This window comes from Barbatula barbatula, assembly GCF_947034865.1.
Source record: "Barbatula barbatula genome assembly, chromosome: 22".
NCBI lineage: Eukaryota > Metazoa > Chordata > Actinopteri > Cypriniformes > Nemacheilidae > Barbatula > Barbatula barbatula.
In genome coordinates, this window is record NC_136785.1 from 5881109 (window position 1) to 5898433 (window position 17325).

The 17325-nt window shown below is 37.4% G+C and overlaps 3 protein-coding genes across 4 annotated transcripts; 2 read left to right on the plus strand and 1 right to left on the minus strand.

The window, feature by feature from the left end:
- The first annotated feature begins 3775 nt into the window (after window positions 1–3775).
- Window positions 3776–9355, plus strand: aqp3b (aquaporin 3b). Its single transcript, XM_079486345.1, has 6 exons — window positions 3776–4011; window positions 5633–5759; window positions 6236–6373; window positions 6525–6643; window positions 6819–7036; window positions 7236–9355. Exons 1-6 carry the CDS (start codon window positions 3904–3906, stop codon window positions 7423–7425), a joined length of 900 nt encoding a protein of 299 aa, XP_079342471.1. The 5' UTR covers window positions 3776–3903; the 3' UTR covers window positions 7426–9355.
- A 483-nt stretch (window positions 9356–9838) lies between these two features.
- On the minus strand, window positions 9839–11534 carry c20h2orf81 (chromosome 20 C2orf81 homolog). The gene is made up of 3 exons (XM_079487291.1): window positions 11271–11534; window positions 10870–11135; window positions 9839–10749 (listed from the first exon to the last, which is right to left on the minus strand). Exons 1-2 carry the CDS (start codon window positions 11517–11519, stop codon window positions 10911–10913), a joined length of 474 nt encoding a protein of 157 aa, XP_079343417.1. The 5' UTR covers window positions 11520–11534; the 3' UTR covers window positions 9839–10749; window positions 10870–10910.
- A 1690-nt stretch (window positions 11535–13224) lies between these two features.
- On the plus strand, window positions 13225–17200 carry vps29 (VPS29 retromer complex component). Of its 2 annotated transcripts, XM_079486039.1 has the most exons (5): window positions 13260–13342; window positions 14576–14637; window positions 16123–16314; window positions 16424–16659; window positions 16768–17200. In XM_079486039.1, the coding sequence occupies exons 2-5, from the start codon at window positions 14635–14637 to the stop codon at window positions 16883–16885; spliced, it is 549 nt and encodes a 182-aa protein (XP_079342165.1). In that variant the 5' UTR covers window positions 13260–13342; window positions 14576–14634; the 3' UTR covers window positions 16886–17200. The 2 variants fall into 2 exon arrangements, with proteins under 2 accessions (XP_079342164.1, XP_079342165.1); XM_079486038.1 differs by lacking the exon at window positions 14576–14637 and having other exon boundaries at window positions 13225–13342.
- The last annotated feature ends 125 nt before the right edge of the window (window positions 17201–17325 follow it).

A 17325-nucleotide genomic window follows, 5' to 3' on the forward strand; every position in this document is an offset into this window, starting at 1 on the left:
AATATATCTTGAATGAAAACACAAGATTTTGAGTGTGGGAACATCACTCATGGAAAACCAATATGTAAAAAATAAGAATGACAACAATTTACATTTCAATAAATCAAAATACCCTTATGAAAATGATTTATTACAGAAACCATAACAATAGTGAAACCATAGCGACTGCACATTTACTACAATAACCAAAGCGTTGACACATTTGTAGTAAAACTATAGTAAAAATGTTAATCATTCCTTAAAAAAAACAAGTACACTTAACATAATAAAACCATAGCTTTCATAAGGCACCTACATTTGGGGGATCAGGCAGAGGTGCCTATGATGGAAATTGGTTAATAAACATACTAAGTTGTTACGAATGTAAACATGTGAAGAGGTTAAGGGTTCCTCACATGTTTACTTTAAGGGTTAGGTTTAGAGGTGTATATAGAATTAATGGATAGAAAACAATGGAACCCTATGGAAAGTAACCCTATATACCAACATAATTCCATGTGTGCGTGTATCAGTTACGGCTGAGATCCTTTGATTCCATCAGTTAAACTCCAGCATAGCTTACTGCTCGAGACCTCCTGATTTTGCTTTCCAGCACAGACAGTAGCAGGATATATCAAACATCTGATGCAGCAATGACAGCGCAAAGCCTGCTCATTCATGCCTGGCTGACTTCATCTGTGACTCGGGTAAGAGTAGCCATGGACTCGAGGCTACTTGCTGCCCGAGGACAAACCCTTGGCCAGATGGTCATCGTGTGTGTGTGTGTGTGTGTGTGTGTGTGTGTGTCTGCCTTGCTGTGCCCCTTCCGGTGAGACGCGCCTCAACGGTGTGCTGCTGCCGCCTATCGGTAGAAACATGTATTGTTTGTACACTTCAAGAACACGGTTATATTCAGTACAGAAGCTCTGTGACTGTCTGAAACCTTTTCACACAGTATTTCAAGATGAGTCATGTTATTGAGCCCTTTTCTAACAATGTCCGTAAGGCAACCGTTTTTGTGTTAAAAAATACATTTCAAAGTTGAAGTTTTTGGTTTTTGTTAAAATCCTCAGAAGTGAGCAAAAGAGTTGGGTGCATTCACAATAATGATTGATTGCAATATGCAATCTGTTACGACTTTAAAAGATAAAACCTCCATAACCTTCCACGCAGGAAGAGGCACTTATTTATTTTGATAAAACACTGTTTTTAATCAACATTGCTATTCATTTGAGACGTACGTTACAACTTATTTATAGCTTAACATTTTAAAGTCCCCGTGAACCGGAAGTTGCGGAATTCTTTTTTCCCTATTCTGACGCATTTCCGAGTGAAAAGGAATTTCAAATGAGAAAATGAGTGTGCGTGGCTTGCACTTTTTTACAGCGAATTGATTGGATGTAAAAAAAAAATTTTTTTTAATTTTTAAATGAAACTAGCAGCAGACTAACAGTTGAAGGGGAGGAGTTAATGGTTGCTCCGCCCAAGCCGTCTAATATATGTCATTTATATGGATCGTCGTTTCAGGGCGGAAGTGCATTTTCAGATTTTAATTGAAGATTATGAGCATTATGATTAAGAGCATTATGGGTACAATGGCTGCACGTATTAAACCTCTGTGGAAATACTTATTAGATGTAGTTGAATGAACTATGCACATGATTTGACATTCTATTGATTTGTGCTTATTGGTAAAAGAGATACTTATAATGACATATAAAACACATTTCTCAAACAACAACAATCATTGTGATTATAATTTTAGGGCATTAAATAGGGAGACTAACAAATGAGATAACGATGGGCAGGTGTGGGTAATGAGACACAGGAGGAAAGTTATACTAGGAACGAGAGGGGCGGGGCCAAATGACGAGACTGGAGAGAACGCATATTATGTCCTGATTGACAATAATATGTTTCTCTCCACATAAAACACGTGGGTCTGTCATGATTCTGCCCCTAGACCAGAAAAGCAAGACAAGAGAAGGCAGAATCATGACAAGTACATGTCACATGTGCTGCAATACCACGTATAATAGCTCATAGCTTTCCTGTAGCTCAGTGGTAAGAGCATTGCGTTACAACGCAAGATTGTGGGTTTGATCCCAGGGGATTGCAGATACCTATGTAAAGATGTATAGGATAATGCAATGTAAGTTGCTTTGGATAAAGGCGTCTGCTAAATGTAAATGTAAATACTGTGAGAATCTCTTGCTCACCTGTCATTTAAATGTTACTTTAAATGTCACTTAATATTGTCTGTAATCCTACAAAGTTAAAAAGGTCTATCTTGGTTTCATTGACAGTCTGAATGTTCTTTCAGAGCCCGTTGAAGTATCTGAGATCGTGCACTGAATTAATTCCAGAGCATGTCCTGGGAGGAGACATGTCCTGCAAATCTCACTCCGACGTTCATAATGGCAACTTCTGTTTTGTTCCAGACTGTGTTTCAGCATTTACATTAGGCTAAGTATAAGATATAGTATGCTTTATTTTGATATTTTTCACATACTTTTTCGATCCATACTTGCATGGATCTGAGTTAAAAAGAGGTCACAACAGCCAAGGAGAGAGCGAACTACAGTACAATGTTGACTAAGGACTACATCACTAACAACTTATGGTATTTTTCAGTGGAACATTGACCTGTTCTGTTTTGTAGGTGATGTTCACTGATATTTGAAGCGCATCTTTTTACCTGATCTTGCTTAGGACTTTATTTATTTGTTTGTGTAAGCAAAGCTATGGCTATAACAAATACTGTAGTCAGCCTTTGCTCAAACAAACAGGGCAATATTTCCTACATCCTAAATCACCTATTTCCATACTGTCTTCAGGAGTTAGCCTAGCATATAATAACTATAGATAGGGGACTGATATTGTGTGTATTAGGCGTGCTGTATCCATTGTGGACAAAATTGTAAATTATAATGTGTTTTGTCCATATTTTGACCAAATATCTGTACAAACTGATCAAGAAGGCCTTTCGGTTGTTTCACCCAGGTCTCATTCAGGGCTGAGACAGTCGATGACTTAAACCTGGTGTTTTACATATTTCCAGCAACAGTTCTGCACATCCTCACCATGAACCTTTTGCAGAGTCCCATCAAACCCGACAAAAACTTCTAAAAACCCTCCTTTGCCCTGAATGTTTCCCTCTGTGTGTCAGCCATATATACAGTCCTGTGTTTTTGTGCGTTTCGTGCAGTGCATTGTTTCTCTCCTTGAAGATCATTAAAGAACATACATTTTTTAGCATTTATCTATCCTGAGACATATTGGTAGTTCACACCAAGAAAGCTGTATAAGAAATGCAGAGGATTTGTAATACAAGTAGAACACAGATAAGACTTGAGCATTGGCTTTGTTACTGCTTCATATGTTTTCTGTATATATATCGGAAAATGTTTTCCAAGGACATTGGTAAACATTCAGAAAGTCTAACTATAAAACATCCTGACTAAAAGCATCTGCAGTGTGTTTTTAAGGCTTGCCAAACCAGCTGCATAAATGCTCTCTTGAAACCTAAAATGTTTGTTCAAAAATGTAAGACAACCACTGTTCTGGTCTCAATTCTAATCCACACAGTCAGCGAAAAAAAGGGACTAGCAAAAACAATAAAAAGTGGGAAAAGTTTTTGAAGTGGAAGAAACTTCCCTATCACGGTCGTCACAGACACATTCATAACAAAGCTGGTAAAGAGAGCTTGAAATGAAGACAGAGCAGGAAGGATGGTGTGTTAGACATGAGATTGGAGGAGGTAGACATGGAAGGAGGGAAAAGTTGTGGAAATTCCGATTTTTCAGTGACTGAGGGTGGGACCTTCAGAGGTACATATATGACCTCGCACTCTATGCTCAGGCACACTTACCAAGTGCTGGCACTTAACCCATCATCACCATCATAAAACTATCCTGAGGCATTATGGGAAGACAGAAGGTGTTCCTGGAAAAAGTGGCTCAGATCTTTCAGGTTCGGAACAAGCTGATACGACAGGCACTGGCAGAATGTCTAGGCACCCTCATTCTAGTGGTGAGACATCTGTTTTGTTTTTGTCATGAGTTAGTTATGAAAACACTGGTTTCAGATTAAATTGATGATGAATGATGTATTATTATGCTGCTTATATTATTCTCAACTGTAGGTGCATAATAGATTGAGGTATTCATCTGAAGGGAAGAATCAAAGTCAACATTTGCCATTCAGAGTAGTGATCATAAAACAACTTTTAAGTTTTTATCTAGGTTTAATAGGCATTTTGAAGGTGTATAGAAGTAAAATAAATAGAAATCTTAAAATATAATTCATTTAATTTCATTTCAAACTTTTCTTAGCTGAGAAAATGAATTTGTAAAAACAAAGCATTCAACATGAAAGACTAATAAATAAATAATGAGAGATAATTATTGATGCAAAAATGGGATTATAGTTTATCTTTGATGAGAACTATGCAGGACATCAAACATAATCTAGATCCTTTTATATACCGAAATGGTTGAAATTTCATTTCATTTCAGCTACACCTGAGGGGAAATGTATTTCTCTACCAAATATCAACTGATCTCCATTTGCATATGACTGCTATTAGAGCAAACTGTATTTTGCTGAGAAGCATTTTATGTTCTTGTTCATCCTGCTTTAAATAGTAATGTTTTCTGGTTATTTTTAATAACCTGAAAAAGCTGTTAAAGAGAATTGTGATAAATGAATGTTTAAAATGTAGCTTATGAAGCACAAAAGTATCAAAATAATAATGTTCTGGGTCAACCTGGTTAGTAACAACACATTCGGGGTCATGCAGTACAAAAGTATTTCTGAGATCTGAACAATACGAGCATCATTATTAGTAATTTTCTCTCATTTTTATTGTGCAGTTAGCAGGTCAGCCAACCCAGTGTTCATAACCAGCAGTAGCTGGCCATAACAGAGTCCATAATCCGAAATTCAAGACAGTCCATATCCGGAATGAATTTGACAAGGTTAAACCACATCTTGTTTCATCTGTTTTCAATGGACACTAATACTTCCAAACGGCAATATCTGGAGAAAAGTAGAGCTCCCGTATGTCCGTCTGTTGTTTTCTGATGGTACTGTGGGGTCTGTAAAACCCCCATTCAGAAGTTGTTCATGCAGCTCAATAACGGTTGGCAAACACAGACAGGCTAGAGGGCATCACACAATGGGAAAGTGAAAATACACATATGGTTGTACACGTGCATTATCTATCGAATCCACATTGTGAATCCAATTGTGCCTATAACGTTTCACATTCTTTACATGTAGTCTATAGTCAAAACAGGAATGAGGGTCTCTAAAGGAATGTTGTTTCTTCTGTTATCTTTTTTTTATAAAAAAAAGTTAGTTAAAGACTTTCATGGACTGAATTTGAATATTTATAGGAAAACTTTTTATTTATATTAATGTCATTCGAAATATATACTGTATATATATAACAAAAAGTTGTGTTTGTGTCTCGATTGTTTTGTGTCCATATAATGGAAGTCAGTGGGTGCAATGTTGTTTGGTTACCAACATTCTTTAAAATATCATCTTTTGTGTTCTGCAGAAGAAAGAAAGTCATTTGTGGCTGAACCAATGATGGCGTGCAAAGACTGGAACATTTATTTGGATATCCTGATTTCTCTTTTTACAGATGTTTGGTTGTGGTGCTGTTGCCCAGTTGGTTCTTAGCGGAGGCTCTCACGGAATGTTCCTGACGGTAAATTTCGCTTTCGGATTTGCTGCCACACTGGGGATCCTCATTTGTGGGCAAGTCTCTGGTAAGATTGGACGTAAAAATGCCAATTATTTTTCTTTCCTGTGAGAACACAGGAAATTCTTGCAGTGAGTCATACCAAAACAAGCAAAACCACAAAACAATAAGCAGATATTTAAAAATACAGTATTTTACCTGAACGTTGAACAGGTGGATTGCAACTGCTACAGTTCTACTGCATTCTTTTACATTTTAAGGCCACTTTCTGTTTAGATGTTGAATAATGAAGAAAGGGTTGAACAACACCAAGATGAAGGTTTCCGATTCTGTAGATAATGACATAGCCACAAGAAGAAAAAAAAACAAATGACAGTTTGGAAATGAAAATTGACAGGAATTGAAAAGCCGGGTTCCTAGACATAGATTAAACCAAATCCTTGTCTGAAATTGTTATGAAAAAGTTTCGGTTGGAAGTTGTTTAAGTTTTGTCTGACAGACACCTCTATCCAGACTTTTACCCTTTAAACTTGTATTCCTCAGGAGGTCACATAAACCCTACCGTGACCTTTTCCCTTTGCTTGTTGGGAAGGGAACCCTGGAGGAAGTTCCCCGTGTATTTCCTGGCCCAGACTCTGGGGGCTTTTCTAGGCTCAGGAATAATATTCAGCATGTATTTTGGTGAGTTTAAGGGCTGTGGAAGTTTATTGTGATCGTGAATACTGGGATTTCTTTCATATCCTGTTAAAGCCAACACAAACTAGAATTTCTCAGTTTACGAGGGTTGTGGTTAAGAACTCTTGAGAGTCTTTGATGACTTAATGCTTTGCAGATGCACTGTGGGATTATGGGCAGGGGTCTCTGGTTGTTGTCGGGGATAACGCAACAGCTGGGATTTTTGCTACATTCCCCTCCAAACACCTCACTTTGCTCAACGGCTTTTTTGATCAGGTAGGACGCAGAAACCAACATTGTTCACAGTTGTTGTATTGTATGATGTTTTGTGCCTTTTACTCCATTTTTGTTTGTTTTGAGGCCATAAGAAGGCCATAGTAAATATGTCAACATATAAAATTGTCATCATGTGAATAAAAACCAGCTACTTCTCATTTCAACTCTCCTACAGATGATAGGCACTGCAGCTCTGATCGTGTGTATCCTTGCAATAATCGACCCCTACAATAACCCCGTCCCAAGAGGATTGGAGGCCTTCACTGTGGGGTTTGTGGTTCTGGTGATCGGTCTGTCCATGGGTTTTAACTCAGGTTATGCTGTAAACCCAGCCAGAGATTTGGGACCTCGACTCTTTACTGCACTTGCTGGATGGGGCTCAGAAGTCTTCACGTGAGTGTTCACTAAAGTCACATTTTGTATCATTTCATAATATCAGTATCTTACAATATTAGCCAGTTTGTAAAATAATTACAAATTAACATGAGATTGTGTTGGTTCATCCTGTGTAAGTAATGTTAAGTTAATGTCTTGCTTTATGTGTTAAATGTTTCACCGTTTCTTTTTAACACTGTTATTGTGTCCAATACAGAGCAAACTCTTTCTGGTCTCTTGTACCCATCTTTGCCCCGTTCATTGGTGCTGTGATTGGTGTAATGGTTTATCAGCTGATGGTGGGATACCATGTGGAAGGAGAAGAAAGAGATAAAACTAATGCCGTGGCAAGAGAAGAGACAGAAAGAATCAAACTCTCTGCTGTTTCTGAGAAAGAAAATGCATAAGCCTGAGCACATACTGTATTTTGGAGTTCCGTTCATGTTATTCGTGTTTACCAACTTTTGCTAGTGGTTGAACTTCTGTGACTTTAATATCATGATTTAACAAATGATGCTATTATTATCATGCACATCAGTTGATATCGCCCAAATTATTGAAGAACAAATTACCTTTAAATTGTTGTTTTTATACATAACATTTTTTTTTTAGTATATTCAAATATTTGTCCAATCATAACCTTATTAATTTAACCTGTAAATCCCTATTCATTCAATGCTTGTATCTTATATTATGAATAAGGGATTTGTGAAAATGTGTACCCTCTGTCCTTATGAATACTATAATGATATCAAATATTAATGTCCTGATTAATATCACATTAATGGAAAACTTTAGTATCACTCCATCTTTTTAAAAGTGCAATGATACTTTTTTCATTCTATATCCTTTATCATGTTCTTTTTTTTAGGTTGTATTTGGTCTTGGTTTTGGCACTATGTACATCATTCTTTGACCTGCTTTAAAATTAAAAATTCATAAAGCTTTCAGCATTAGGATTTATGTTTGATGGCCATTTCATGTTTCTTAGTACGTGTAAGCATCATTTAGTCCAACAACGCATAGAAAATCAAGGTTCTAAGTCCGCAGTGAAAATTGAATGGGTTGGATGAAATGAATTGTGGACTTAGGGTGGGTGTAAATCGAATGCCTCATTCACAGGAACCATCTGATAATTCAATAAAAGATAATGAAGTGTTGTATCTGACATGTCAACTTGATGTAGTGGATACTGCAATCTAATTTCTAACACAAAATTTAGTCTCATCACGTAAAGGTATATCATGCACAAGTATGCAAATTTTCAAGTTTTGTATGCACTGATCGCAATTGATTCTCATGTAAATCTTTCACATGGAAAGGAAAGATTGCAGTAAATGTTTAGCTCAGTGAAGGGGAAAATAAGAGGAATGAAATGGGAATGAAAATAAGAGGCGTGTTTATTGGGATGAGATGGACGGAGATAACCCAGACCATGAATCTTAAATCAATGAGCGCTCATACAGTCGGTTCATTGGTTTATGGAAAATGAATGCAGATGTTAAGAGGAGTATTTGTGAAATAGAGTTTGGGAATATGCAACGAAAATTGATGCAAACTAGTCTAGGCTTTTAAAACCATTAAACCAATTTTCTACTTGTGTAGAATTTGATAAAAAATGAGAAAACTGTGAATGTGAAATTTTTTAGGTTTATTCACAACTCATGATTTTTAAAGGAAAATAGTTTGCAAATAACACATTTCACTATAGTTCTTAAAGGGTTTTCGGGAAATAAATCCACAGTGTGGTTGTACCATAAACATGATTTTGTTTACAGACTAATATTTATTAGTCCCTGGTGATATTATGTGTGCACAATAGGCTGTATATCAAAACACATGAAAATTCTGTTATGACTGTATGTGAGTTTTATTATTTTTGAATTTGAATTAGGTTTCCATGACAACTGTTGTTCCCGTTGATTGCATCACTCTTCCGTGTCAAGTATGACAGAATCAGGAAGAGGAACAGCAAAACAGATACAGAATTGCTTGTTATGCTCTCAGGCCTAAAATGGGAAATTATTTACAGTACAGCTGAAATATCTAAGGTTATTTTAAAATATAACCGTACAGAGATAAACATACATTTGATTACTGCTGTCAGAGTAGTAATAGTCTGTGTGTGTACACATTAAAGCATGAAGTAATGAATCTGAATTTTCATTGTATTGTACTGTGGAGAAAATCTGAGAACATTCTGATCTGTATTCTCCTGGGTTTGCCAAACAGCCATTTATCATATACTTCTGTCTGTATGAAAAAAATGTAACCACAAACTGTAGTTAAAAAATATGTTTGCCATTTAATCTATGCTGTAAATCTTTTGCAACCACCATTTGTCAGAATCATTTAATTTATTTCATCTACGGTTGTGCAAAATAAAAAATAAATCTCTCAGAGATTTGAGGTAAATGTCGATGGTGACATAAATTGTCAATGAGAAACTGCTTGTCTGGTCCCCACCCACTGCTCAAACTACAGAGAGGCGCTTGACATTTGGAATTCCTGAACGACGTGGCCTTTCAGCTTCGTGGATTCCCAAACAGCTCTAATGTCAATCAAACACCCAGCATCCCAGACCCCCAACAATCGTATTCTGAAAGAATCTATGACAACTAAGGAATCACGACTATAGACATTCAGTCAAGCAGACATTAAAAGTCACTTATCAACCTTCATGCTGCCCTGTACTGCCAGTGGGTCATGAACTAAAAACAGGTCACAGGTCTAAAATCATCGGTTTGTGGTTGTCAGGAAAACATTTTTATGTATGAACCAGTAAAGCACTGTGTAAAGCAAAAAACTTCATGGCTGTTTGGATATGAAACATGTCACACTTTTTATTCATTAAAACGTCTTTAAGAATTTAAACGGTGGTAAAAATAATAGTTGAACATATTCCACATCAGTGCTTGTGCTTCAACTGAACTGTCAAACTTCTGGAACGCCTCCCACTGAATCACCCTTCTGTGTGTGTGTGAACCAAATAACTGAACTTTAGAGGAATACATTTAAAAGGCAACATTGTTTTAAATTCATGATAACATTTATGAAACTGCTTAAGGTTTTGGTGTAAAAAGGCATCAGGAGGCAGACAGTTGATCTCTAAGAGACAACTGAGTAAATATTCATGAATATGTATGATGAGGCAAACAGAGGGTCACATGTCAATCATCATGCCAACGAGACGGTGAGCTCCAGCTAAAATCACAGAACTCTTAAACAGTTTTAAGAAGCACAAAGGTATAAGGCTAGACACACCATAAGTGTTGTGCCATGTCTGAACGTTCATTTTAAGGAATTTGCATGTCTTGCAGACAAATTCAGAGAACGTTTTTGGATCTGGAAACTGAGAGCTAAAATGAAAAGCATGAGATTGTCTAGTTTACTATGTCTAGTAAATGCATGACATGCCTCATATCTTTGTCGAGACATTCATGGCGTAAAGAAACGAACAAGAAGCTGAAATAAACACATCTTCATGTTCATGTTCCTATTTCCCTGAATCAACAGTGACTCGTTGTGGTCGAAAGTGTGAATTGCTAGTGTAAATTTGTAAAAAAAAATATTAAACCATAAAGTAAATAAAAAAATGCTTGCATATAATATTACAATATACACTTATAATGAAAAAAATGGATGATGTCAGCTTGTTCTTAAGGTTATGTGAATAAATTGGCAGCATCATTCCATTGGTATGGAGCTAGATGGTTGAAGCTTGTGTAGTTCTGTCGAGACAAGTAGGCAACAAAGTATAAAGAGTGTATAACCAACTAAAGGTTAGTTAAGGTTTGTCAACACTCCTATCTCTCCAGCAAGACAATGGCATTTCAAGTCAGAATTCTTACCTTAAACAGCAGAAATGTGGGTGTCATATCAAACTTCCATTTTACCGCCCACCATACCCGTCATAAAGCTGTCTGCTATTCTGAGCAGCATGCACCACAGGCACGCATCCCTCAGCCCACGAGTCGATAGCACAAGGCTGAGGTTCTTGGTCTTCTTTCCAAAAATGTTCTCGTTCTGGATCATCCACCTCATCTCTCATAAGGAAAAGACATTCAAGCGTTCGTACCAGGTGGTTGCGCGCCCACCACACTGAGAAAGGTATCAACTGGATAAGGGCAGAAAGATGTGAGCTAAATGAAGGCAGTGTATGGCATGTGCTTCATGTTTTAAATAAATGGTAAATCGTTATAATTGATCTAAATAATTCATTCAGCGAACTTTCACGACACAAGCTGCTCACCTGCCTCTGCCGATCCAGCTGACAGCATCTGCCCATCACAGCTTCCATCAGTTCTTCTATGACATCCACCACCAGCTCCTCACCCTCTTCCTCTGCGACAAGGTTGGTCCAGTTTGGCTCGGTGATGCGTCCCGGGACAGTGTCTACAGTCTCAACAGGTTGGACTGACGGCAGAGGCGGAGCAGCACTAACGGGACCAGAATCGGAGCGGCTTTTTTCTGCCCGTGATTTCACTGCTGTACGACGCATTGTCTTTACTGCTTCGTGGACCTCATTTTCATGGAGTAAAATTAAGATATTCACACAGGAAAAGAAGAAAAGTGATACGTTATAAATCAAAAGTATAGCAGAATTTGAAGCTGACTTGAATAAACTTCCGGTACAAGCCCGTAGGCAGGGGGGGTTCGGGTGGTTCGAACGAACCCCCCCCCCCCTCACTGCCAAAGGTCCAGAATTTAAGTAGGTTTTTTTTCATGTGATTATTGTCATCATTGTTTTAATCAATGCTTGTGACAAATTTCTGGGTTGCTGTTTCAAATTAATATGATTATTGTTGCAGGACGCGTGTGTGTGCAGACAGAGAGAGTTTTTCGCAATACACTTTTCAAAGCAACAGTGAAGAAGCATCGCCTCTGAATGATGGGGGAGGGGTTATATATATATATTTTTTTTTATTAAAAGGATTTATCCACTCAATAGTCTACAATATAATAGCCATATAAACGTAGCGTAGCCTACTTATAATAATAAAACATAAAACATAGCAAAGAGGCATTGACAGAGAGAAATGACGATGAGAAGAATTATTATTAATATTTCAGTAAAGTTCATTAAATCTATTCTGTTGTCAGTGTGGTCTTTAAACTTATGAACTGTGTATGTGTAACGGAGGCCAGCTAGTGAAGAGCTGTGCAGTGTGTAAACCTCACTCCCTGACCAACAGAGATGTTCGAAGCCTTCGATGAGCGGGGCGAGTGGTACCGGTCGGTTACATATGGATTGACAAAAGTGTTACATGAGGAAGCAAGTTGACAACAATGCAATAAATATTTTAGGTGCATCAAAAAGCGCTGGTTAATATACCAGCAGACAAGCACAAATTAGTGCATAAAAGGTCACCAAAATGTAGTCATTGAACAAAAGAAGGAAAAAAATCTGCAAAAAGGTCCCCTTTCAATAGGCTGGCTACGGACCTGCGGTAAATATGTCGAATTTATTGATCGCTCAGATTAATTAATGATGCTTCTGTCATGATTTATCACGGAATTGTTTGCCATAATTTCTATATTAATCATTTCCAACATTAAGCATTAGGCCTAGCATCTAACAAAAGGTCCAATAAATGCACACGCTCACCAGTATTTGCGTTCAGCGCGGTCCCATAGACACTACCTAGGCTACTTCTGTTGTTTGCTTCGGGCCCTAGTTGCCAAGCAACCTGATCACGCGTCTGAGTAAGAGGTCGAACAGACTTTTAAGACAACAGTGAAAACAGGAAGTCTAAAACTTAAAAACACAAAGCTTAAAACCCCACACTGACAGGACATAAAGGGAGTGAAAATCAAAATGGCACCGACTTGGTGTAACATTAATTTTGATTTAATCGCTCAATTAAAACTAAAATCAAAACTTTACCAAAACTAACTTTAGAACGGTCCTTTAAATTGTGCATTGTGCAGGTGGTATGCAAAACATCAATCTAAACATCATCGTATTGAAGACGCTATTAGGTAACAGATGTAATAAGTAGATTAGACATCCAAAATGTGAAATGATGCTCTGAAAGTCTAAAATCAGGATGAAGAAGCTTGTAGCCTACTCAAAATGATTGAATTGTCAAAAGAACCCCTCCTTTTTGTTTTAGGTTGGGGTCGAGGGCGCAATTGTCCTGTTCAATAGATTTTCAAGAGGATTTTTGTAAGATGTGTAGTGTTTAACGAATGCTATGCCTCCTGATTGCGTTAGAGGGCGATGTGGTGTTGCTGCTTTGCTGAATTGAAGGAAGAGTTGTGGCCTTACTAGTCAACATCACCTTCCTGAGGTCCGTCTCAAACTCACAGCTGGACAAAATGGTAAATCTACATTTTATTAGACGGAAGGGTTTAGCGGGAGTCTCACCCTCTCTCGGTGTATTCATATGAATACGTCTGGACGTGTAGATGTGCAATGTGCTTTTCGTAAAGCTGCGGTTTTTTTAGGCTAAGGAGTCACATGACAGCGGAAGGCTAGCGCAGCTGAGAAATGTATGTTGACTGCTATCGAGAATGTAGACAGTTAAATATAAAATCTATTCTATAAATAAATAAAATCTATTATGTTGTAAACGCATTCAGTGTCATATAGGATATACATATGCGTTGTACTTTAACGATACTCTCCGTGGTTTCTTAGTTCTGTGTGATGAATCTAATAACATCCCGCTAGCATACAGTGGCTAACATGAAATCGCCTCTAGTTTCCTAAACAGTAATATCAGGTATTGAAAAGTATTGTTATAATCGTTAACCCCGAAATTATATTATGTCAATTTGCAAAATATACAGAGCTATTTGATATTTAATCTCATAGGAATCTGTGCACTGTTTGCACTTGTTACATTTTTATAATTTGTGACGGTCAATGTATTAAGTTTGGACGCTACGTTTATGTAGTTTATGTAGTTTATGATGAAATACACAGTGTTACTGTAAATTTCCTTCCGGGCGGGCATATTTGGTCACGCATGTTTATCTATGTACATGTGAAACTAGTACCAAAATGAATATATGTTGGTTCTATAGTGCTTGGTTTGATCATATTTGACACATACCGTGTAAATATATAAGGTTTAAAGTCTAATATGCAATGCATATTTTTTGAATAACGTTGTTCCAGCTGAAACAAACCAAGACTTCATTTCAGATCTCCTAAGTTCAGTTAGCAGAGGAACAGTCTGAAAATGAATGAACTGTCAAATTATTTACTATATTTACACCATATACATTTCTAGGTCGTTGTGGGTAGAGTTTAAAATAAATGTTTTTGGTTTGTCAGTGGTGTTTAAAGGCAGACCTTGTACTTATAGGAATCCTCTGCAGCATAAGGCTACTACTACCACCTCACGCTTTACACTAACTGTGCCATCCATTTATCAACCACAATCACCTAACATTTAAACTAACTTATGTTTTCCATTTGATATTTTTTGTCCACTTTTCAGTTTTCCTACTGTCCCACATCATCTTTCTGTTTTTGTTGTTTTTCTTTGCTGTGATCACTCTTCCACACCTCCTCCCTCACCCTCTTCCTCACCCGCTGTTCCCCAGGCTGGTCACAGAGTAAGTGCATCCCCCAGACCTCACATGGTTATGGCTTTCTGAATGTTATGGTAAGGCCGTGTTCAGACTTGACTTCCTTTTTTAAGCTTCCATTATAATCATATGAGGTAAACCGTGTTTTCAAACACTTTTTCCAATAGGCAGCTCATGGATGGAGTACACCACAAGACGTTTAAAATCTGAACATCAATCATACACTTGCAGACTTTTTGAAGGTTTCAGATAGAAACACACTAACGGATCAAATCTGCAGATTGGCACAGACTTTCTGCAACAAGTCCAGACTGAAAATCTGAGCAAAAGTCTTAAAGTTTTCAATTTTTCGGAAGAAAAATAAACGCCCTACGCTAAGCTCTATTTTCACAGCTAACCAATGACAGAGACCTCTCGTTTCCATAACAACATGTAAGGAATGAGATTAGTTGAGAAGGGGCGAGCTCGAACATATAAAATGGCGGCCGAAACTATGTAGCATAGTTTTTTTATAAATGTAAATTTAATTTTAACTTCTAGAGAGAAAGTAGTATTGCAGATTTAAATGTGTGTTTAGTTATTGCAAAGATGCTCTCTGTTTATAATTCATATAGACTTATGTTAATCTGTCTTCCGTTACGCTGGGCTGCCGTCGTGCATAGACGCTGCCACCGAACTTCGAAGTCATGGCGTTCGGCTGCTATGTGTGACCAAACGTTGCCAGCGTTTGTTTTTTTTTACTAAAAAAGCGCCTTTGTCAATTTTTTCTTGTCAAAAAAGAAGTCAAGTCTGAACACGGCCTAACGCTCCTTTCTTAGGACCCACTGGATCTAGTATGATTCCTTATACTCATGTTACCCTCTGTTCTGCTGCTGTTAAGACTGCTCTCCATTCATTATATTTTTCTTTGCAAAATAATCTTCAAAGTAAATTTTCATCTTGACCATGGTATGGAATTTTATTAGCCTTAGAATCGAAAAATCAGCGACGGCACTGTCATGCTAAAAATCATTTTGTTTCTAAGGAATAGAGCAACATATTTAGTGGATTATGCATATTTTATAAAGAATGTTATGCATATTTAAGACATTGTCAACTATAGCATCAGCGTGAGTGATACAAATATAAGTGGTGTCATGGGACTGAAATACTGGGTTTAGTAAAGTACCTAAGAAAACTGTATGCTACATACTGATTTACAAAAATAGCATGTGTAATAGTATGAAATGAGGGATTGTAAACTTGTTAGCAGTTTGTCTAATTCAAAACAGCTAATGATCATAGAAGAAGCCCTCTGTCTCTGCTAAAATGTAGGCTTTAACCTAATTGCTGTCTGATGAAAACTGACATTTTATCATAAGTTAACATTTTAGTTACATTTGTGTCCCTCGTGGATTTAAGGCAACAACAGTGCCTCCCACCCCCCAAAAAATGTAATTGTTAGATGCTTTTTTCAAACAGCAATGCATTGCTTGTGTCACTTATTTTCCTTACTGTTATCCTTCAGCAGTTAAACATACAAACATACGTTTGTGCGCTAACACATTATGTTTTGGCAATAGCTGGTCCTTGTGTTAGGTGACCTGCACATTCCCCACCGATGCAACACTTTACCTGCCAAGTTCAAGAAGTTACTGGTGCCTGGCAAGATTCAGCACATCCTGTGCACTGGAAACCTCTGTACAAAGGAGACCTATGACTACCTGAAGACACTTGCTGGAGACGTTCACATAGTCAGAGGAGACTTTGATGAGGTACAATTTTGATATTCACTGCATCTTTTCCTGTGTGTGAGAAACAGTCGGTGTTTATGTTTGGTTTTAACCAACCACATTGCTGCTTTATCTTATTTTAAAATGACAGAACTTGAATTATCCAGAGCAGAAGGTGGTGACAGTCGGGCAGTTTAAGATCGGTCTGATCCACGGGCATCAGGTGATACCTTGGGGTGACATGGCCAGTCTTGCACTGCTTCAGAGACAGCTGGATGTGGATATTCTCATCTCTGGCCACACACACAAATTTGAAGCCTTTGAGAATGAGAACAAATTTTATATTAACCCCGGATCAGCCACAGGGGCCTATAGTGCACTGGAAAGGTATAATATTTTCTGTTTACCGCTTTCATGTTTACGCAGAGGGTAATATGCAAGATTATGTTGTACTTTTAATATGCTAAAAATGTGTAATTTCTACTTTCTTTACAGTAACATCACACCATCGTTTGTATTGATGGACATTCAGGCATCTACTGTGGTAACATACGTCTACCAGCTCATTGGTGATGACGTCAAAGTCGAGAGAATCGAATACAAAAAGTCTTAAAGACGTCTGATGGTGTCTGCGGCCTTCTTTCAAGATGCCAATCCTGTCATTCCTAAAACACCTGAACCCGTCGTGCAAATGCTGTATCATAACGTTGAGCTATTTTAATGTAATATATAATACTGTTTATATGTCATCAGAATATCATAGATTTGTTTTGGTTCGTGGTTTCAGCAGAATGCAATAATGTAATGTTAGCGAGACATAGTCTATTCATATGTTATGTGCCCTATTAATTTTTTTCAAGGCATAAGATGTGTTTTTCAAGGTCTATGTGAAATCATATTTCGTACAATAAAGCCTCACATCACATGAGTAGCTATGGTTTATATTTTTTATTTTTTTCTTAGGATTATTTAGGAAATAATACTATAACAGAGACTTTTTGGGACAGACAGTTCACCCAGAAATAAAAATGTTGTCATCGTTTACTCACCCTC